Raw genomic sequence first — 23,392 nt, 5'->3', positions numbered from 1 at the left:
AAAATTCTCTCTATCTTTTTTGCTGATGACTCTACTCTCTGCCGCTCCATATCTCACCCCTCACATTGACAGGCAGCAGCCTCTTCACTCTCTACAGACCTGGATAAAATCACAAACTGGTCCAACAAGTGGAACATGTCTTTCAATCCTGACAAATCTCACACTCTCACTTTGTCTCTCCAAAAAGACTGTCTGGACAACCCTCCCATCTACTTTCTCAACAATCTTCTCAAAGAAGTTCTATCACTCAAGCTTTTGGGTCTCACTATCTGCCATGATCTTTCATGGGAAAACCACATTTCAAATCTGGCCTCCAAAGCCAGTCGCCGACTGGGCATCCCCCGTCGTGCGAAGTCCTTCCTAGGCACACCTGAGCTCCTCACCACATACAAGGCTTACATCCACAGCTTGATGGAGTACTGCTCTCCCCTCTGGGCTGGTGCTCCTGCCTCACACCAGCTCAGCTTCACGCTGTAGAAACCAAAGCATTTAGAATCATTGGCATCTCCAGAGATGAAGCTGATTCTGAGGGTCTCTCACTCTTTCTCCACCGGCAGGTTGGTGGTCTTTCTATCTTCTTCCAACTCCCCTCTGGCCTAGCTCCCCCTGCTCTGGCTGTGCCCTGTCCCCCAAATATTCCTGCAGGACACAAGGTCTGCCACACCCTTCTTCTGGTGAAACTTCCAAAATCAAGACTCTCTGCTCACCTTCACTCCTTCATTCCTCTTTTCTCCCACATCTGGAACAAACACACACTCTCTTCAATCCCACTCCTCCTTCCAGGTCTTTAAAACAGCGGTTCACCACCATCTCTTATCTTCCCCCATCCAAAGCCTTGATTTTTTATACCCCCGTTAATCCACCCCAAACCCACCTCCTTCAAATTCCGTTTTCTTTCCGGAAAGTCCGAGTAGAGTCCATCTTGTTTATCTCACATACCCTGCCCCAGCCCTCCCCCTTCCACAGATCTCCAGGTGTCCATGTTCCCTACTGTGTTGTGCTTCCCTCTCTCTTCCCCTCTTATCTCCCACTCCCTTTATTATATGTTATATGTGTTAGCTCTTATACAAGCCTCGACTAAGCATACAAAAAAAAGAGAATACTACTTTTGTGATTGTGATGTTACGGGCTTGCTGGCCGGGTCACTCGTGGCCTCTCTTGGACCCGCTACCTGACCTTTAACCCTGTAGCCGACGAGCCACAGATAACTCTGTGGCACGAACACGGACGCCATCTGAAACAACTAAAACTGGTAAGGTCCCCATGCCCAAATCTCGTATTAGCTTCCCAGTTATTTAATTATCCCAAATAGCAAACCGCACTCTTGGTGCCCTACCTTTATCTATTAATTACATACAACCGCATGGAACCTCGGTGTAAGGTCAGGCGATCTTGGTGGCCAGGAAATGGGTCCATCTCTATCCAGCCAGTGGTCTGGCAACCAGCTATCAAGGAAGGAGCGGCAATCATGGAACCAGTGGGGAAGAGCCCCATCCTGCTTTTATATGAAGTTTGGTTGACAATCCTTTTCCTGCGATCATGAACAGCTGAAGCATGTCTAAGTACACATGGCCTGTCTCAGGTTTTTTCCGCAAAGAAAAATGGGCCGACAATCCTGTTACGCACAAGACCACACCAAACGTTAACTTTTGTACTGGCTCTTTCAATCTCATGGATTACATGTGGATTCTCTGCTCCCAAGATGCAGCAATTGTGTTTATTAACACACCCACATGTGTGAAATGTTGCTTTGTTTGAGAACATGATCCAGTTCAGGTACTCAGGGTTATTGTCCAGACTGTTTCACACATGCAGAGAATAATTTCTCCTTTTGATATGATCATCCACTTTAAGCTGCTGGAGCAATTGAAGCTTCCATGGATAGAGCTGCAGCTGTGTGCACACAATTTTATGCACAGTCGAACGTGGAATGTGTACTTTGTTACTGGCACGGCGGATGGACTTACTTGGGAGGCAGCACGTATGTGTTCAACATCCTCCTCTGATGTTCTGGGCTTTCCTCCACCATGCTGTTTTAGAACACTGACAGTCTCCTCAAATTTCTCCATCCATGGAAGGTGTGCGTACCTATTCAGAGCTCATACAGTTGGAAAGAGGATGCATGGATTGATGGGTCGGGGTTCAAAAAGTTTGCGATGTTTGTGCATGCGTGTTTACTTGTAAGGTATACACCGCTTCCTTGAGATGCTTATTGGCTTTGTGCAAGAACAAAGATATGATTTTTTTTTTCTGGATGTTTTCGATTGCTTCGAAATGTTTCTTCTTGGTAATCTTTTCATTTTTCTTTGTGCTGTTTTTGCTTTTCTTGGTACCCCAGTCAAACTTCAAGCTCATGTGTGATAATGCCATGATCTACAATCGACCAGAAACAATCTATTATAAAGCTGCCAAGCGACTGTTGCACACTGGTTTCAGGATGATGAGCAAGGTAAGCATTTTGGCAACAACCCAGGAGCACATTATTTTGAAGACTGAAATGCTTTGTTCCTAGGAGGTCATTTATTAATATTGCTGGACTGGCAGGAGGGCCAAGACGTAAACACACTCTTCTCTAAGCTGTCTCGCCTGGGTTAGAATCCCGACCCAGCTATAAACTATCGTCCCAGTGTTTCACAGGCAGGGGGGATTCATTAATGTGTGTGCCGTCCCTCAGATGGACATTAAACTGGTGTTCCTTCTGATGACACAGGTTGGTGGACGTTAATGATTCCTGGATGGTGTCCTTCGTGAATAGTAGGCAAGCTATTGCCGGCATCTTAACCAAATTCCAAATTCCTGCCCTAACTACTTAGTCGGGCAATAGGCCTAGCCAGCCTGTTCATGAATGGCTTGGACCAAAAAAATCCCGAGGCCAACCCCACAAAAACGTGGGATTAATTCTGGCCATTATAGAAGAAGAAGAATATTTTTTTTGCTGTGTTATTACTTAGGCTGTTTTTTAAAAGAATTTGCAGTTTGTGCTTTTTCAAGAGAATTTGGCAATCTGATTTACTCTAAAACTTCCTATTAAATACAAACATATGGTACCTGTTTGTGGACATTCATGTGCACAAACAAGTGCTTAAACTTCCAATTTGTACAATACCGCTTCTATTCTGTTTGGTAGCAATCCATAAAAATATGTAACTTTCTTCCAAATCCATTCATTAATGGGGGTTTCATTAATTCTGAAATAAGAATTTCATCTAATTCTTAGGTTTATTTATTTCACATTTCCTATTCATTAATCAAACCAGTGCCTGGTGTTGGCTTAGCGGTTAGGGTGCCGGCTTGGGATCCTAGGATCCTGGGTTCGAATCCCGGTCGATCGCTGAATTAACGCCAGGGGGGTTGACTCAGCCTGTCATCCTTCCGAGGTCGGCAAATTGAGTACCAGCTTGCTGGGATGAATGATCACGGTGTGTACCCCGATTTAGAATAGGTGCACCGTATCCCTGCGCATCGTAAGAGCGTGACCAAGGGTTGGCGTCAGGAAGGGCATCCGGCCATAAAAACATTGCCTCAAACAGGGAACCATGATTGTCATGTGGCCCGCAAGGCTAACCCCTGCTCCAGTGGGGAAAATGGCCTTAAAACGATCATAAATGTATTATTATTATTATTATTATTATTATTCATTCATTCATTCTATTCATTAATCAAACACCTTTGGCTCACCTACTCTCCTGCACAACATTTCTGAAATGGCCAATTGAGTTGCATTTTATTCAAATGGGAGCTCCTTTGGTACCCACCTTGTACTAAGCAGAACAACTCAAGTTAGTGAAACAGTACTCCGACGACATTCAAATGGAATTTGGCCTAGATCAGTGTGCACATCTGCAAAAGTCTCAGTATCCCAGTTCCAGAAAACTCGTGGAAGCACGAACCAAAAGCAATCATTGAAAACAAGGAAGTAATGCTCACGTATGACCTAATGATCCCATCAAACATGAACATAGAAAACAAAGCATTGAGATCGGATATAGTACTGAGGTACAAAAAAGAAATGAAGGCATTTCTAATTGAGGTGTCACTACCCAGCCATTTTGGCCTAAACAACGCAGAAATCAAGAAAATGACCAAATACCAATATCTCAAAAATGATTCGAAAATATCCTAGAAGTCAGGGAAGTCTGCCTAATACATCCAGTTCCCATGTGAATAATAGCTGGCATAAGCCTTGTGTATTTTCATGTTGTGAACACAAGCTTTGTCGAAGAGTTGGTAGCCCTTACTTTGTTGGTAATGACACACGGCAATCACATTTCCAATTTTAAGATGTCCATTAAATAAATCCTTAAGCCTGTCATGATCACAGGAGGTACTCCCATCAGGTTCAAAGTCCATGCAGCGATGCCCGGGGGTTTGGGTTGAACGTGCTTGTCCACAGTTTGGGCCTTGTACTGGCCCATATTGTTGGGGTTTTTTGGAGGACGAGCACCTGCTAGATCTCAGCTTTTTGGGTGAGCTGAGAAAGTTCTCCAAATATTTCATAGTACAGAGACACACCCCCTTCTCTCAGGTACTTTCCCAAGTATTTCTGGCTTATTTTAGAAGCTTTATGAGCCATTTTAAGTAACAATCCTGATCTCGTACGCACGGTATTCGTTAACATGCTCCGATCAACATTGCTGCTGAGGGGTTCTGCGCATGCGTGCCGTGCATTCTGAGGTGGATTTCAAAAGTCCCACATGCACAGCCATTTTTGAACGTCCTCGACCATTTAAGCACACCTACTTGAAATATGTACTTCACCAAATTCTGCTTGCAGTCTTATTTGAATTTCAGATGTTTATAAGTTCTTCACAAGGAACCAAATTAAACGGCTTTGTTTCAAAACAGTTGTGACTACGTTAGATGCCATTTTGCTTTTCCCAAGAACGCTTTGACCAGCATTTATGTAACTTTCTGTATAACTTGCGCAGGTAGACATGACCTTGCACCTGGTTTTGAAATTTTGTACTGTGATGCTCTTGCTGAAAAGATAATTTCTTATTGGTTTATTTAGATTTTATGGAAGTTATACATGTCCTGCAGCTCACATAAATACTCTCCTAGGAAAAACTTTTGGGCCTGCGGAATAGCTTGGGCTTCCTGCAGGAGATAGATGGCAATACACAGGCAGTCTTGCTCGGCGAGGAACCCGAATCCCTTCCTATTGGCTCACCTACTCATGATTTTTCCCTGAAACCTCATGAACTATTGCAGAAGAGGTTTTCCAAAGCCAACAAAGAGATTCCAGAGTGGTAAGCTATTGTTCTCCGGGTATATTTTCTTGATCTCATGAAAACGTTTCTCTTGTGGGGTTTTTGCAGTTTTCGCTTGATCTTAACTACTAACGTGGCATGCTCTTTGCAGTTTGCTGGATAATGAAGGTGATGGGGAAGCATGCAGCTTTACAGACAGTACGGCAGGTGAGCATGTTCTGGCACTTGTAGAACACGCTGCCGATGAAGCCCAAGATCGTTTGGCACGAATTAAACCAAACAGTAAGGTGAGACAAAGAACCTCGTTCTGTTGTCATGTTTTTGCACTGGATCAAACATGTAATATTGAAAGCAACAAATTTATACTGCACTAGATAATGTTTTGTGAAGTCGTGCCTTGGATAACATCAGGTGGGTTGACTCAGCCTGTCATCCTTCCGAGGTCGGCAAAATGAGCACCAGCTGTCTTCTAACGGGCACTGCATCAGTGGCACAGCCACACTTGCAGGAAGTGATGCAACCAGCAACCACAGGCTGCATACAAAACAACAAAACTGAGATTTTTGACACTTAAAACTGCAAAATATTCCAAAGCATTCACCGGGCATGGGTTTAGAGCTATGCTCCTGCAGCAGGTTTCTGCCATTCGCTTTTTAATGTTTCTGCTTTGTGAAGATTTCAGAAACTTTTATCAGAAACGATACAAGTATCAGGATGGTAATCAGAAGTTCGTGCACACCATCAATGTGTAAAGTGTTAAACGTCAACAGGTACTTTCTTGGTATTCTTGGCTTATCATGCATATTTTAAGATGGTGAACCTCCACCTCCCCAGGGCTCAGTTTTCACTTCAATCATCGTTAATTAAATACAGCTGATCTCCGCATTGCGCGAAGTTGAAAGTGTATATACAGTCACGTGAAAAAGTAAGTACGCCCCGTGTAAAGTTTTGACTTTTTCAACATATTTCAACATGCAGCTATTTGATCCTCATTTCAACAATATTGATAGATAAAGGTGATAAAATATAATAAATATCCTGAAACATTTACATTTTGTTGTCCATTGTATAATTTAAATAAACATAAATGCAAATTTCGCATGTGGAAAAAGTAAGTACACCCTTGGCTCTAATAGGTGGTATTGCCCACTTTGGCAGAAACAACCTCAAGTAGGCGTTTCTTATAACTGTCTACCAGTCTCTGACATCGACTGGGAGAAATTTTTGTCCACTCCTCCATGCAGAATTCTTTCAGCTGTGCGATGTTTGAGGGGTTTCTTGCATGCACATCTCGTTTCAAATCCCCCCACAACATCTCGATGGGATTTAGATCTGGGCTTTGACTTGGCCATTCCAGAACCCTCCATTTCTTTCTTTTCAGCCATTCCTTGGTGGATTTACTGGTATGTTTAGGGTCATTGTCATGTTGCAAGGTCCACCTTCGGTTGAGCTTCAACTTCCCGATAGATGGCCTCACATTATTCTCAAGCACCCTCTGATACAATGAAGAATTCATAGTGGATTCTATGATGGTGAGCTGCCCAGGCCCTGATGCAGCAAAGCTGCCCCAAACCATAATATTTCCACCACCATGCTTTACAGTTGGTATCAGGTTCTTGTGGTCAAATGCTGTCTTTGGTTTTCGCCAAACATGTCTTCTGGTACTGTGGCCAAATAGCTCTACCTTTGACTCATCTGTCCAGAACACATTGTTCCAGAAGTGCTGGTCTTTGCCGAGGTGTTCATTGGCAAATTTTCGTCTTGCCCTGATGGTCTTTCTGGACAGCAAAGGCTTCGTCCTGGCACACCTCCACTGTAAATCAAATTTGTGCAGCCTCTTTCTTAGGATCCTGGGTTTGAATCCCGGTCGATCGCTGAATTAATTCCAGGGGGGTTGACTCAGCCTGTCATCCTTCCGAGGTCGGCAAATTGAGTACCAGTTCACTGGTAATTCCCTGTGTGTCGCAAAAGGCAACTAACAGGGTTGGCGGCAGGAACATTGTTTCAAAAAGGGGACCACGGTGCCCAAAAAAGGCCAACCCCTGCTCTGCGGGGGAAAATGGCCTCTAAAGGTGGTCTGTCTCTTTCTAACTGTAGACTCGTGCACTTTGACATCAACATTGGCAAGAGCTACATGTAGGTCCCGTAATGACATTCTGGGGTTCTTAGAGACTTCTTTCAGCATCTTGCGGTCTGCTCTCAGGCTGAACTTGCTGGGGCGGCCTGGCCTGAACAAGTTGGCAGTTGTTTGGAATCTTCTCCACTTGTAGATGATCTTCCAGACAGTCAAATGATTGATTTCAAATTGTTTGGAGATCTTTTTAAATCCCTTCCCAGACTCTAAGGCATCTATAACCTTCTTTCTGAAGGCCTCAAAGAGCTCTTTTGATCTAGGCATGGCGACGTCGCATACTTCAACAACAAAGAGCAAACCAAACTAAATGTCTGAGGTTTAAATAAGACAGGTTCCTCCAAGATCCTCTCTAATGATGTTCTAATCATTTGCACCTGAGCTGGTGCACCTGATTCTAATTTTATGTATTTGGTACCCGCTCCACCCCTTCATGCATCTCTGCCATCAAATCAAATGGACTCCTCCGACGACCCAGGTACATTCACCGTGGCTCCGGTCGTAAGTTTGTATATTTGCAATCAGGTCACTCCATCCCCGTCCTCTGGTCGGCTCAGCGCACTCTCACTCTTCGTCCCAGCGCACCTGGTCACAGCAACGCACACGATCGCACCTCCTGCCTACGAACCCTGGCTAAATCACCTGAATTCATCCCTGCTGTTCAAAACAACATCAAGCTCACCCTGTTCAACACCCGGTCCCTCAACAACAAATGCCTCATCCTGAACGAATACATCCTGGATAACAAACTGGACTTTCTCTGTCTCACCGAAACCTGGCAACAACCTCTGGACTACTACACACTCAACCTCACCACACCCAATGGATATTCCTACGTCAATAAACCACGCTCGGAGGACCGAGGTGGTGGAATTGCCGTTATCCACCGTCAAGACATCAAGACCAACCTCATCTCCATCTCATCTGCTCCATCATTTGAACACCTGGCTTTTAAACTCTCTGGTCGCACGCAGTCAGTCATGGCTGTCGTCTACCGCCCTCCCAAACCACACCCATCATTCCTGTCTGATTTCTCCTACTTTCTGACCCAGCTATGTTCCCTCTCCCCCTCAATCCTCCTCCTTGGTGATTTCAATATCCACATGGACTCCACTGACTCCACAATAACCACTGACTTCACTGATTTACTCACCTGCTTTAACCTCACTCAACATGTCGACTTTCCTACCCATATCCGTGGTCACATTTTGGACCTTGTCTGCTCCACTGGATTAAATTTGCACCATCTCTCTGGCTCCGACCTCACCCTCTCTGACCACTTAGCCATCACTCTGACCATCAACATCCCCGCCCCAACACCAAGGCATTATCGCACTATCAACTTCCGTAAGCTAAACGCTCTTTCACCTACCTCATTCTCATCCACCCTCTCTGAAAAAATGTCCACTTCTCCCTTCATTGACCTCCACACCCCTTCTGACCTCACTGACTACTACAACCACACTCTCTCCTCCTGCCTTGACCAGCTTGCGCCTGTAAAAACCAAAACAGTTTCTTTCACCCATTCTGCTCCCTGGTTTACCCCTGAACTCCGCCTGATGAAAACTCGTGCTCGCCAACTTGAAAGACTCCGCAATAAAACGGGTCTCACAGTTCACTCCCAAGCCTACAAGGACCACCTACAACACTACAAAGATGCCCTCTCCTGCGCCCGCTCCGCCTACTACTCTCAAATTATCCACTCTGGCTCCGGAAACCCAAAAGCACTCTTCTCGACAATAAACAAACTCCTCCGCCCCCTGAACACCACCACCCAGTCATTCACAGTAGACAACTGCATCTCCTTCCTCTCTTTCTTCCAACGCAAAATTGACAACATCTACAACAGCTTGACCACCGCCGCACCCGCTCCCCCTCCAACCACCTGCCCCCCCTTATCCTGCCATCCCCTGTCTCGATTCTCCCCAATCTCCCCTACTGACCTCTCTGAACTCCTCATAGGAATGAAAACTGCCACCTGCACTCTTCACCCCATCCCCTCCAGCTTTGTCAAGGCCTCCCTCCCTGCTCTCTCTCCACTTATCATTGCAACAATAAACTCCTCCCTGTCTACAGGCATCGTCCCACCTTCCCTCAAAATTGCTGCTGTTACCCCCATTCTAAAAAAACCTGGTCTAAACCCTGACACCCTAAACAACTTCAGACCCATCTCCAACCTACCCTTTCTGTCAAAAGTTTTGGAACGCGCTGTAGCCACTCAACTCAAACATCATCTCTCTGCCAATAACCTGTATGAAACATTCCAATCCGGATTCCGCTCCAACCACAGTACTGAAACTGCTCTCCTCAAAATCACCAACGACCTTCTCCTCTCCTCTGACGCTGGCAACCTCAACATTCTCGTCCTCCTCGACCTCAGCGCTGCCTTTGACACCATCGATCACACCATCCTCCTCACCCGACTTGAATCCACCTTTAACGTTACCGGCACTGCCCTCTCTTGGATTAAATCATACCTCTCTGACAGACGCCAGTTCATCTCCATCAATAACTGCAAATCCCCCACTGCTCCCCTCCCCCAAGGTGTCCCCCAAGGTTCAGTTCTTGGCCCCCTCCTCTTCATCCTTTACCTGTCCCCCCTCGGTCACTTAATCCGCCGTCATGGTCTCCAATTCCACTGCTTCGCCGATGACATCCAGCTTTTCATCTCCACCAAGTCCGTCTCCACCGACACCCACTCTATCTTGACAAACTGCATCACTGAAATAAAATCCTGGCTTCAAATCAACTTCCTCAAGCTTAACTGTGATAAATCTGAAATAATCATCATTGGCCCAAAAACGCTCACAAAATCCACCCATAACTTTGCCCTCAACATCGACGGTATCCCAGTATCCACCTCCCCTCACATCCGGAATCTTGGCGTCATCTTTGACCAAACCCTTTCCTTCGACAAATACACTAAACAGATCACAAAGTCAGCCTTCTTTCACCTGAAAAACATTGCCCATCTCCGCTCATCCCTCTCTTCCACGGCTGCAGAAACCCTCATCCACGCCTTCATCACCTCCCGTCTGGACTACTGCAATAGCCTCCTCTATGGTTCACCCTCAAAAATCACCAATAAACTCCAATACATTCAGAACTCCGCTGCCCGTCTACTCACCCATTCCCGGACCCGTGACCACATCACCCCCGTCCTTTACAAGCTTCACTGGCTCCCCATCCCCCAGAGAATCCAGTACAAAATCCTCCTCTTGACATACAAAGCCCTCCATAACCTGGCCCCATCCTACCTGGCTGACCTCCTCTCCAGACACACTCCCACCCGCAACCTCCGCTCTGCTGGTACCAACCTCCTGACCCCCTCCATCCGGACCAAATTCAGATCCTGGGGGGACAGGGCCTTCTCCATCGCTGCTCCCACCCTCTGGAACTCACTACCTCACACCATCAGAGACTCCTCCTCACTCACCACATTCAAAACATCACTAAAGACCCACCTGTTCAACACTGCATTCAACATTCAACCCACAGCATTTAACCCCTGACTATCTCTTCTCCTTCTCCCTCCTTTTGCTTTAAATATTTCCCTGTTGATTCTTGTCTTTTTGCAATTGTTGTTTTCATGTATTGTTATGCATTATGTTTTCCACTCTGTCAAAGCGCCTTTGGGCTTCTGGAAAAGCGCTATACAAAATAAATGAATTATTATTTTTATTATTATTATTTGAAGTAGTGATAAATGTCGGGGTGTACTTACTTTTTCCACATGCGAAATTTGCATTTATGTTTATTTAAATTATACAATGGACTACAAAATGTAAATGTTTCATGATATTTGTTATATTATATCACCTTTATCTGTCAATATTGTTGAAATGAATATCAAATAGCTGTATGTTGAAATATGTTGAAAAAGTCAAAACTTTACATGGGGTGTACTTACTTTTTCACGTGACTGTACACATAAGCCGATGACATCTGCTCGATGACAAAGATCCAACTCTCTTAAGGAAATTAAAAAGATTTTGACCAAGGACATGAAATTGCTTTCTAACATTCTTCATTGAAGGTGCTTGTTATGTTTTCACCCCTGTTTGTTTGTTTGTTTGTTTCTTTGTTTGCTTGTCTGCTTGTCTGTGAGCAAGATATCTCAAAAAGTTTGCGCAAATTTGGTGGACATGTTGAATGTGTAACTTGGATTAATTTAATCGATTTTCATGAAGATCCGGATCTGGATGAGAGTATTTTTAATTTTCTAATTGATTCTTCACCATTGAGAGATGAGGCTAAAAACGATATGTAGCATGAAATTTCTAAAATATGTCGACGGATTATGACAAAACTTGTTGGATGAGTTGGGTAGGTGACGAGAGCAAGCAGATTAGAATTTGGATGTCCAGATGCAGATCTGGCCTATCAGTGGGATACAAAACGTAAACGGTTAATCCTGATGGAGAAATGTGCTCTACCGAGTGCCTTCCTAGTTAATCTTGACACCCCCTCTGCTGTTGGTTTTGCTTCGGCCCTATGCTGTCCTCTTTCCTCACGCAGATAGTATAGGTAGGTCCTCCTCAGATAGTCTCCTGCCTTAATCTTGGCAGGTTGTAAATATTGTTACGTTTGTTGGGGTCTCCCTTCCTCCCTTCCTCCCTTCCCGATCCCACTGCCCTTGCAGCGTGTCCTGCTCCTCCTTCCCCACCACACATGTCCCCCTACCACACCTAAGGCCAAATCCCACATTAGAACTATATTGCTCATTGTCCAGTCCATTATCCTCACTTACCCCTCCAAACCCTCTGGAATACCTCACTCGCAAGCAGGTCAGTGGACTCTGTTTTGTACCATCTATTCTCCAACATTGCTCCCTCTGCTTCTTCAGTTCTCCGAATCTCACCAGTAAGTTCAGGATGCACATGTTCTTCCAGCAACTCCCTTCTTATTAAAATTCCATGAAACCAGGTTGACTTCACAACTCAACTTTTACTCCTCACTTCTCTCATCTACAAAACCACTTTCCAGGGGCTGTTCTGTCTCTCTTTCCCAACCCAACGATTTTACCTGCTAGTTTCAGTGTTTCTTCTGCTCCTCTCTATCCTAATTTCCTGTTTATTCATTTGCTTCTTTTTATCCCAATTGTCAGTTCTGCCTTGCTCTTCCATGAGCCTCATTTCTGAAAAGAAAAAAAAACTGTCTTGGATCAACCACCTCCAAACTGGCTTATAAGGCAGGTTGAAGTCCTTCTGAGCTAATCAAATTTCATTATATTATTAGGCCTTCTTCCAAAGTATTGTCAAGTCTGTGGCGGATGAAGATAGTCGATCGGATAGTCGATCAGTTAACTCCGAGGCAGCAGTTCGAAACTTGGTGGATTGTCTTTTGGCACGTGCGGGGAAGGACCCGAAGCCTTACCTGAACGGACGGACGCCACGGGGTTTATTCCTCGAAGACACAAACAAGTAAACGAAAAAGGACACAAAAGTAAAATGCAACAAATATGGGTTTACTGAAATGAAACAAAAACGAAAGGTAAGGTAAAACTAATTCCTATATTGAGGCGCCTGCACTCAGACACAATTGCACGACAGGGGAATGATGAAAGAAAAGAAAAATGGTTTGGTGAGTCGGCCGATACTCAGTTTTGCTCCAACGAGGACAAGCGTGAATGGTCCCCGAGTCTCCGTGCGGGAGCGCACAAGATGGCGCGAATCGCCACACGGCACTGAGCCGTGAAGCGGTGGCAAAACGTCGTCATCCTCCGAATTTCTGGTCAGACCACGCTGCGTGGCCACGGCGTGTCCGGAGAGCACCATTGCTCGGGAACACCGTCCTCCTCCGTTCGTTCCACACTCCACAAACCTCCGATAAATCTCTCAGGCGAACACGGCACAATGCGCAGCCGTCCTCCACCCAGGCCACAACAAGAAAGAGAGAGAGACTTTTTCCACAAGCGCACACAAGCCAAAAATGCGACCGCCCGAGCCCAGTACCAGAACGAGAGAGAGAGAGAGCGAGGCGGGAGGGACGCACCCTCCTTTTTCCCTCACTGACGTCACACTCTACCAATCCCCATGCCCCATCACATCATTCCATCGCAATGACCAATCATCCCCTTTGGGGTGGGGCCTCACAACCTGCTTTTGATGCCCATTGACGAAGCTCGGGCGTGCCCTGCCAGTTACGATCCTTTGAGGTGGAGTCTAGCCATCCTTCGGGAATGTTCGGCTGGGCGGGGTTGACTTGCCCGAACGGGAATGTTCGGGTCTCTGTCGGCATGACGGTGTTGTGGGTGAATGGCGGCCCCTTTTTTAAAAACCACAGTTTAGAGGCCATTTTTCCCCGCAAAGCGGGGGTTGGCCTTTTTCGGGGACCGTGGTTGTTGTTTTTTGGGTCCCCTTTTTGAAGCAGTGTTTTACGGCCGGATGCCCTTCCTGCCGCCAACCCTGTTTGTCACCTTTTTACGACACACAGGGAATTACCAGTGAACTGGTACTCAATTTGCCGACCTCGGAAGGATGACAGGCTGAGTCAACCCACCTGGCGTTAATTCAGCGATCGACCGGGATTCGAACCCAGGATCCTCGGATCCTAAGCTGGCACCCTAGCCGCTAGCCCAACACCAGGCTCATTTTAGATGAAATAAAACCGGTGGGGAAAATCACAGGGGCAATTACACACTGGGGAAATTAACCTTATAGACCTACCTAATTAGCATAGCTCCACCCCTCGTATGGAGACACATATATGATCTTATTCTCAACAGATTCCCTACTTAGTTACATTGAAAGTTCTTCTTCTTCTTGTCACACGGTCCATGCTTATCTATACATTCCTATCTCCACTACGGTATTTCATCCCTATCCCCACAAACATAACAGTATCATTAAGTGTGGATCTCCACTCTGGGCTGTTACAGTTGCTTCTAACCTTACTGCCCTGGAGACGATAGAGTTCACACTCTGTGTTATTGGCATGACATCCCAGTCGGAAGCTCGAGTCTCTTGGTCTGATTCTCATCATGTTGATGGACTCCGTTTTTTATCACCTCACTTCTGGCCTTTCTCCTCCTGCCCTCTTATCCTCCCCCAACTCTCCACCCTCCCCCAGTTCACCTACATTTTCCAGAATCCCACAATATACATCCAATCATCAGCAAAGCCATGGAATCCATCATCGTAGTTGATATGAAATCCTATTGTTTCCTCTAACAGGCTCAGGATGGAGTGAGCTTGCCTTTCTGGTTTCAATTCTGGTGTAGTCTTTGAATTATTGTACAAGTCGACAACGTGTGGCAGCTATAATGAAGTACTTCTCCAGAAAATGCTCATTGCCTGTGATGCCAATGCAACCTTCTTTTTTTAATCTTCTTGTGTTCTTGCTCAATAGTTTGTTTTCTCATCTGATGTATTGTAAATATATACGGCAAAGTAATCATTATTTGATGGTGTAACGTGTATCAATTGTATGTGTTCAGTTTTGGTCAATTTTGCACCATTATCATGTGGAACTTCACCATATGAGGGAAATACATTGCAAACAGTTGACAACAAGCAGCATTTGCTTTATTTTCATGTGAACAACTAAAATGAAACAAGAAACTGGAGGTGGCAAGTTCTCTGAAGTACAGTAGCATTAAAACATTAGCAAATGCCGCCTGACTATATTTGACCTTTTGTGGTGTGCTTCTGATTGTCATTAATAAATGCTGTCTCACTGTGAAAAAATTTCTTCATGGATCCAAATAATTTGATAGTGAATGTTGCTATTTCACTGAGCTTATTGAACTTTCTGTCATAATGAATGCAGATTGGATTCCTGAGACAGGATGAAGATGGCACAACTACTCTGGGAATCGTGAATCGTGCTAATCCAGAGGCAATTGGTGAGCCTTTTTATTTTCGAATACTTAGTCTCGGCTCGCATGAGAGCTAACACAAAGAACATAATAAAGGCAGCGGGAGACGAGAGGGGGAGAGAGAAGGAAGTACAACAACAGTAGGGAATAGGAACATCTGTGAAAGAGAGAGGGCTGGGGTGGAGTAGACCTGATACACAAGATGGACTCTACAAGGACTTTCAGGAAAGAAAACAGGGAATTTGAAGGAGGTGGATTTGGGGTGGATTAACGGGGGTAGAAAAGAGCAAGTTTTTGGATGGGGGAAGATAAGAGATGGTGGTGAACAGCTGTTTTAAAGACCTGGAGGGAGGCATGGGATTGAAGAGAATGAGGGAGTTTGTTCCAGAGGCGGGAGAAAAGAGGAATGAAGGAGTGAAGGTGAGCAGAGAGTCTTGATTTTGGCAGTTTAACCATAAGAGGGTTGCTGGCAGATCTTGTGTGAACTGTAGGAATATTTTGGGGGATGAGCACAGACAGAGCAGGGGGTGCAAGGCCTGAGAGGAGTTGGTAGAAGATAGAAAGACGGCCAACCTGCCTGCGGTGAACGAGTGAAAGGCCCTCAGAATCAGCTTCATTGCGGGAGATACCAATGATTCTGCAAGCTGTGGTTTCTACAGCGTGAAGGCGAGCTAGGTGTCCGGCAGGAGCACCAGCCCAGAGGGGAGAGCAGTACTCCATAAAGCTGCGGATGAAAGCTTTGTATGTGGTGAGGAGCTCAGAAGTGCCAAGAAAGGATTTTGCACGACGGAGGATGCCCCATTGGAGACTGCCTTTGGAGGCCAGCTTGGAAATTTGGTTTTCCCAGGAAAGATCATGTCAGATAGGGAGACCCAAAAGCTTGAGTGACAGAACGTCTTTGAGAGGATTGTTGAGAAAGTAGATGGGAGGGTTTTCCAGACGGTCTTTACGGAGAGACAAAGTGAAAGTGTGAGATTTGTCAGGATTGAAAGACATGTTCCACTTGTTTGACCAGTCTGTGATTTTGTCCAGGTCTGCAGAGAGTGAAGAGGTTGCTGCCTGCCGATCTGAGGGGTGAGATATGGAGCGGCAGAGAGTATAGTCATCAGCAAAAAGATAAAGAGGATTTTCCAGAGAGTCTGAGAAATTATTGATGTTGGTTAGAAAAGCACAGGGCCCAGAACACCTCCTTGAGGAACTCCAGCCTGAACAGTAAGAGGAGATGAGAGAATTCCATTCATGGCCACACGTTGACTGCAACCGGAGAGGAAGACTGCAAGCCATGCATGGAGGTTACCTTGGAATATTTTTTATTTTTTATTTTTATTTTTTTGTATACAAGATCGAGGCTCGCGAAAGAGCGAACATTAATCACACAAAAAGTCAAACCGACACACAAAACACAAAATAAGGGGAGCGGTAGACAAGATGGGGGGAGAGAGGGAAGGACACAAACACAACATTTGAGAGCAAGGACATCAAGAGAACTGTGGGAGGGAGAGGGCTTGGGGGAGGTGGGAGAGGTATAAAACATATGGACACTGCATGGACTTCCAGGAAAGAAGTTTGAATTTCAAAAATATGTATTTGGGGTGAAAATTAGCGGGGGTAGAAATGATCAAGGTTTTGGATGGGGGAAGATAAGAGATGGTGGTGAACAGCTGTTTTAAAGACCTGGAGAGAGGAGTGGGATTGAAGGGAGTGGGGGAGTCTGTTCCAGAGGTGGGAGAAAAGGGGAATGAAAGAGTGAAGGTGAGCAGAGAGCCTAGATTTTGGCAGTTTAACCATAAGAGGGTTGCTGGCAGATCTTGTGCGACCTGTAGGAATATTTGGGGGACAGAGCACAGAGAGAGCTGGGGGAGCAAGGCCGGAGAGGAGTCGGTAGAAGACAGAAAGACCACCAACCTGCCTGCTGCCTGCGGCAAGGCCGGAGAGGAGTCGGTAGAAGACAGAAAGACCACCAACCTGCCTGAGCGAGTGAAAGGCCCTCAGAGTTGGCTTCATCGCAGGAGATTCCAATAATTCTGAAAGCTTTGGTTTCAACAGCGTGAAGCCGAGCTAGGTGTGAGGCAGGAGCACCGGCCCAGAGGGGGGAACAGTATTCCATTGAGCTGCGGATGAAAGCCTTGTATGTGGTGTGGAGCTCAGGTGTGCCGAGGAAGGACTTCGCACGACGGAGGATGTCCAGTCGGCGACTGGATTTGGAGGCCAGCTTGGAAATGTGGTTTTCCCAAGAAAGATCATGGCAGATAGTGAGACCCAAAAGCTTGAGCGACAGAACTTCTTGGAGAGGATTGTTGAGAAAGTGGATGGGAGGGTTTTCCAGTCGGTCTTTTCGGAGAGACACATTAAGAGTGTGAGATTTGTCAGGATTGAAAGACATGTTCCACTTGTTTTACCAGTCTGTGATTTTGTCCAGGTCTGCAGAGAGTGAGGAGGCTGCAGACTGCCGATCTGAGGGATGAGGAATGGAGCGGCAGAGAGTTGAGTCATCAGCAAAAAGATAGAGAGGATTATCCAGAGAGTCGGAGAGATCATTGATGAAGACCAGAAATAGCACAGGGCCCAGAACACTACCTTGGGGAACTCCAGCCAGAACAGGAAGGGGAGATGAGAGAAAACCATTCAGGGCCACACGTTGACTATGACCAGAGAGGAAGTCCACAAGCCATGCGAGGAGATTTCCATGGATACCATAGGAGGAGAGTTTGGTGAGCAGAGCTGGGTGCCAGACCGTATCGAAGGCACATGATATGTCAAGGGAGACAGCTCTGATTTCCTGTTTGGCATTGAGGACCTCCATCCATTGTTGAGACAGCAGAAGCAGCATGTCCAGAGTAGAATGACCTGGTGTGAATCCAAATTGATGATCAGAGATCAAGCCATTGGAGAAGAGGAATGCTTTGATATCCGAAGCAATGATTGATTCCATGACTTTGCTGATAATTGGGAGCAGGCTGATTGATCTGTCGTTGCAAGGATCTGTTTTAGCACCTTTTTTGTGTAAAGCGGTTACGTTTGCTGATTTGCAAGATGCTGACAGATGACCTTGAGCAAAAGAGAGGGTGAAAAGAACCGAGAGAGGGTGAGATAGAGCGGCAGAGCAGGATTTTAGGACCCGTGGGCTGATGCCGCCTTGTCCAGTTGCAGAATCAGAGTCGAGGTTTGACAAAAACTTATCCACCATGTCAGGAGAGAAGGACACAGAGTCCAGGAGCAGTTGGGATCGACTGGGTAAGGTGGGAACAGAGAGAGATGGGTTTGGCACACATGATTTTGAGGCAAACACAGAGTTGAGGCCTTCGGCTTTGTCACGTGCGGTGTCAACTGTGTAGCCATTTGAGGTAAGGGAGGGGATGGAGGGGGAACAAATACCAGAAACGGATTTGACCAGACGCCACCAGGATTTGGAGGAAGGAGACAGGTTTGAGAGTTCATTCTTGAGTGTGGAGAGATGGTGCTTCCTGGCACTCCTGAGGGTAGACACACACTTGTTCCGAGCTTGGGGGAAGGAACTGAGATTGCTTTACGTTGGATTTGCCTTCCAAGAGGCAAAGGGAAGTTGTTTCAGGGCAACTGCCTCACCACAAGACTCAGTGTACCAAGGACGGGAGGAAGGGCAAGACAACTGAAGACGAGATGGGATAAATCTGTGCATGAGAGAGAGCAGTTTGCTTTGGAAGAATTCCCAGGAAGAATTGATGTCGTGGGCAGTAGAGATGGGAGACCAGTCCAGATGATTGATGGCTGATTGCAGACCGCGCCAGTTAGCCTGAGTGAAATGCCAGACTCGTCGACGCTGAGGAGGCTCTCTGAGAATGGCCAGAGAGATGTCCACTTTAACAAGCACATGATCAGAAGAACCGATTGTTGCAGAAGAAGAGCAGCAAACATTTGCAGGGAAGTTTGTCATGACCAAGTCTAGAAGAGAAGATACTCCATTGACTGAGATCCGGGTCGGGAAATTGACAGATTGTGTCAGTCCCAAAGAGTCGCAGAAGTCATTTGCTGAGGTGCCATGGCTGGTAAGAGAGGAACCCACACCCAGCCAGCTGGCATGATGATAGTTGAAGTCGCCACATATGAGGAAGAGAGAGTTTGGATGAGTTGATCGAAGTTGGTCCATGTTGTCAGACAGGGAAATGTAAATGGAGTCATCACTGTTTGGAGGATGGTACAGAACACATATGAACAAAAGGTGGGAGCGGAGAGGAAGCCGTAGCCAGAGGTACTCCTGGGGGTGAGGTGGAGAGAGGGCAGTGCAAGGAGAGTGAGGAAGAGAGTTTTTGATAAAGATAGCAACCCCACCACCAAGAGGAGGCTCAGGTCTATCATACCGGAGGAGGGAATAACCAGGAAGAGATATTAAGGAATCAGAGACATCTTGAAGGAGGAAAGTTTCTGTTAAGCAGATCAAGTCTGGATTTTTAGAAGCAACCTGAATGGAGAGATCAATCAGGTTTGAGCGAAGGCCCCGGATGTTTGAGGTCCATACCGTTAATGAGGAGAGAGGGGGAGCATCGGGTACAGGACAGGGGAGGGGAGGTGTAGGGTAAGATGAAGGATGATAGGGGGAGGTAGGGAGAGCAGTTGATAGTGTGTCAGATGTTGCAGAAGAGTTCCAAGAAAGGGAAGGATGAGGAGGATGAAAGGTTTGATGGTGAAGGGATGAGGCACAGTGAGGGGTTGTTTGAGGGGTGGCAGAGGAAAGTAGAAGGTTGGAGGAGGTGGAGGTATGAGATGGAAGGGAGACCAAGTGGGGAGGAGGCAGCTTTGAGGAGGAGGGGGGAGAATTGGAGGGGGATGGTAGGGTGGGAGATTTGAAGGGAAAGAGTTGGGAGCGAGTTTTGAAGGGAAGGGGCAAGGTGGGAGTTTTGGAGGGGAGGGGCAAGGGTGGAGTTTAGAAAGTGGATGATTAATGAAAGACGAACATTTATAACAAATTTGGTTTATTGTGATTTTCAAGTTCGCGATCCGTTTAAGAACGATGGGGGACGGTGGAATGAAAGAGAATTTAGAGCATGTAGTGAGAAAGAATTATAAGAAATTGAATTTCTTTTTGAAGTGGAATGAGTTGAAGAGGAAATTGAAAATAACCTTTTAAATAGGAAGAAAAACAGCGTGTTGTAATAAACCACTGAATAAAACACTGCAGGGGAAAGGTTAAACATATTTAAACAGAACCATGAAGAACAATCTTATATTCACAAAATATCAATGGGGAGAGGGAGCCTCGAGGGACAAACACGAGTCACTTGAACAGGGCAAAATGTGGAAGGCAAGGAGATAATGGGGGCGGGGCGACAGAGCACACGATGAGACAAAAGAACACGTGGGAAATAAATGTTTTTTTGTTGTTGTTATTTTTTGTTTTTGTTTTTTTTTGGTGGGGGGGGGGGCGGGGGGGGGGTTAAAACGTTAGACAAAGAGTAGATGATCGGGGAGGAAGGGAAAAATCTAAGAACCAAGCAAAAACAGCGGAGGAAGAAACTTAAGTGAACAAACTTTGACGCGAGACCGGGGAAGCCTGAGGCTGATAAGAGGAGAGTTTGGTGAGCAGGTCGTGGTGCCAGACCGTATCTAAGGCAGGAGATATGTCAAGGGAGACATCTCTGATTTCCTGTATGCCATTGAGGACCTCCATCCATTGTTGAGACAGCAAAAGCAGCATGTCCAGAGTAGAATGACCTGGTCTGAATCCAAATTGATGATCCGAAATCAAGTCATTGGAGAAGAGGAGAAGAGGAGAGGTTGAATGTCGGAATCAATGATGGATTCCATGACCTTGCTGGTGATTGGGAGCAGCCTGATTGGTCTGTAGTTGCAAGGATCTGTTTTTGCACCTTTTGTATAAAGCGGTAATGTTGGCTGATTTCCCAGCAGATGCCAGATGACTTTGAACAAAAGAGAGAGAGCCACCTTTGGATGCCATTTTTCCCCACAAAGCAGGGGTTGGCCTTTTTTGGGCACCGTGGTCCCCTTTTTGAAGCAATGTTTTATGGCCGGACACCTTTCCTGCCACCAACCCTGTTAGTCGCCTTTTGCGACACAGGGAATTACCAGTGAACTGGTACTCAATTTGCCGACCTCGGAAGGATGACGGGTTTGAACAAAAGAGAGAGTCGAGAGATATTTGTTTCCAGGCTCTCCTGACGGTACACACACACTTGTCAGAGAGTCGAGAGATATTTGTTTCCAGGCTCTCCTGACGGTACACACACACTTGTCTCGAGCTTTGTGGGAGGAACTGAGATTCCCTCAGTTGGATTTGCCTTCCATGAGGCAATGGCAAGTTGTTTCAGGGCAACCACCTCACCACAAGATTCAGTGTACCATGGACGGGAGGAAGGGTAAGACAACTGAAGAAGAGATGGGATAAATCTGTGCATGAGAGAGAGCAGTTTGCTTTGGAAGAATTCCCAGGATGAGTTGATGTCAGAGGCAGTAGAGATGGGAGACCAGTCCAGATGATTGATGGCTGCTTAAAGACCGTGCCAGTCGGCCTGAGTGAAATGCCAGACTCGTCGATGCTGAGGAGGCTCCCTGAGAATGGCCAGAGAGATGTCCACTTTAACAAGCACATGATCAGAAGAACCGATTGGAGCAGAAGAAGAGCATCAGGCATTTTCAGGGAAGTTTGTCATAACGAAGTCTGGAAGAGATGATGTACCGTTGACTGAGATCTGGGTCGGGAAATTGACAGATTGTGTCAGTCCCAATGAGTCACAGAAGTCCTTTTCTGAGGTGCCATGGCATCTATGCGTGTATGCATATTGTCTACGTTCGGTGGTTGGGGAGAGAGAGGGGAGCTATGTATTTATCTTAAACAAATGGATAAAAGTTGTGTATATGCATATCTGTGCCTCGGATCCTTTACTTTGGAAATATTCTGTTTTGAACTTTGTCCGTTGAAACTAACCCAGGTCGACCTCAGTCCTGAAAAAAACTGACATCTGGTAATTTTATTGAGACACCACACCCCCTCCCAATTAATTTGAGGCTAAAAGTGATTAAAATGATAAATTGGTATAAAATAAAATTCCACTGTCTGCTTTATTCGACAGATCATACATTCCTTTTGTGTTTTTGCTCTGATGAAGGGTTAATGCTCGAAACATCAGCTTCATGCTTCCCATGGCAGTTAACATGCTTCAATCAACATTCAGTCGATTCCCTCCATTGTTGTACTTGTCCACCAACACATTTTGGCGCTCGCCTTCATGAGCAAGTCGATTTCTTCATTCACGCATTGTCGTACTCTGGCAAGGTGCCTCTTATACCCTTGTTAATGGTGCCTTTGCCACTTATTTCCACAGCTGTCAGTCATTCGCTAGAACAAACAGCAGAGGACATGTGCACAGAAAAAAAAATACTGTCATTAATGAATAAATGCAAATCTATCACCATAAACGTAGGCCCACTGCTGCTTATAAGTTCATGGTAGCCTCACATCTAATAAAGTTGTTTTGTTTTTCATCCCAAACTGAGGCTGGTTCTGGCGTGGGAGCACGGTTGCCAACTTGATGTCGTTACTGCATCATTTTGAAGCATGCTTGGAATAATTTTACAAAGTGACAATGACAGCTTGATGCCAGTGCTTTTATGAAAAGCTATATTTTGAAAGTGGGTCGAATTTACTTTATTAACTAGCAAAAGTACTCGGCGTTGCCAGGCAACGCACAGCTGCCTCGTGAGGGGAATATTAAGGGGTGGGGGGTGGGAGAGAGAGACGTGGGAAGGGGAAGGAGGAGAAGGAGGAGGAGAGGGTAGGGTAGGTGAAGGATGAGGGAGGGGGAGCAATGGTGAGGGAGAGAGAAAGGGGTGGGGGAGAGAGAAAGGGGTGGGGGAGAGAGAAAAGGGTGGGGGAGAGAGAAAGGGGTGGGGGAGAGAGAAAGGGGTGGGGGAGAGAGAAAGGGGTGGGGGAGAGAGAAAGGGGTGGGGGAGAGAGAAAAGGGTGGGGGAGAGAGAAAGGGGTGGGGGAGAGAGAAAGGGGTGAGGGAGAGAGAAAGGGGTGGGGGAGAGAGAAAGGGGTGGGGGAGAGAAAAAGGGGTGAGGGAGAGAGAAAGGGGTGGGGGAGAGAGAAAGGGGTGGGGGAGAGAGAAATGGGTGAGGGAGAGAGAAAGGGGTGGGGGAGAGAGAAAAGGGTGGGGGAGAGAGAAAGGGGTGGGGGAGAGAGAAAGGGGTGGGGGAGAGAAAAAGGGGTGGGGGAGAGAGAAAGGGGTGGGGGAGAGA

The 23,392-nt window shown here is 46.2% G+C and overlaps 1 protein-coding gene across 3 annotated transcripts in view; it reads left to right on the top strand.

Annotated features, from left to right (window-relative positions):
• The window catches only part of LOC137421239 (bromodomain-containing protein 9), a 170,732-nt gene that overhangs the window by 55,233 nt on the left and 92,107 nt on the right, over positions 1–23,392 (top strand). For all 3 annotated transcript variants that reach the window (XM_068107105.2, XM_068107104.2, XM_068107103.2), the window contains exons 6-9: positions 2,339–2,449; positions 5,062–5,249; positions 5,362–5,497; positions 15,112–15,187. In XM_068107105.2, coding sequence (XP_067963206.1) covers positions 2,339–2,449; positions 5,062–5,249; positions 5,362–5,497; positions 15,112–15,187 — 511 coding nt within the window. The remainder of the gene's footprint in view (positions 1–2,338; positions 2,450–5,061; positions 5,250–5,361; positions 5,498–15,111; positions 15,188–23,392) is intronic.

Source organism: Myxine glutinosa, chromosome 2, assembly GCF_964187855.1.
Source record: "Myxine glutinosa chromosome 2, kmMyxGlut1.1, whole genome shotgun sequence".
Classification (NCBI taxonomy): domain Eukaryota; kingdom Metazoa; phylum Chordata; class Myxini; order Myxiniformes; family Myxinidae; genus Myxine; species Myxine glutinosa.
Note: the sequence above shows the minus strand (reverse complement) of the source record. Positions and strands in the feature narration are given on the sequence as shown.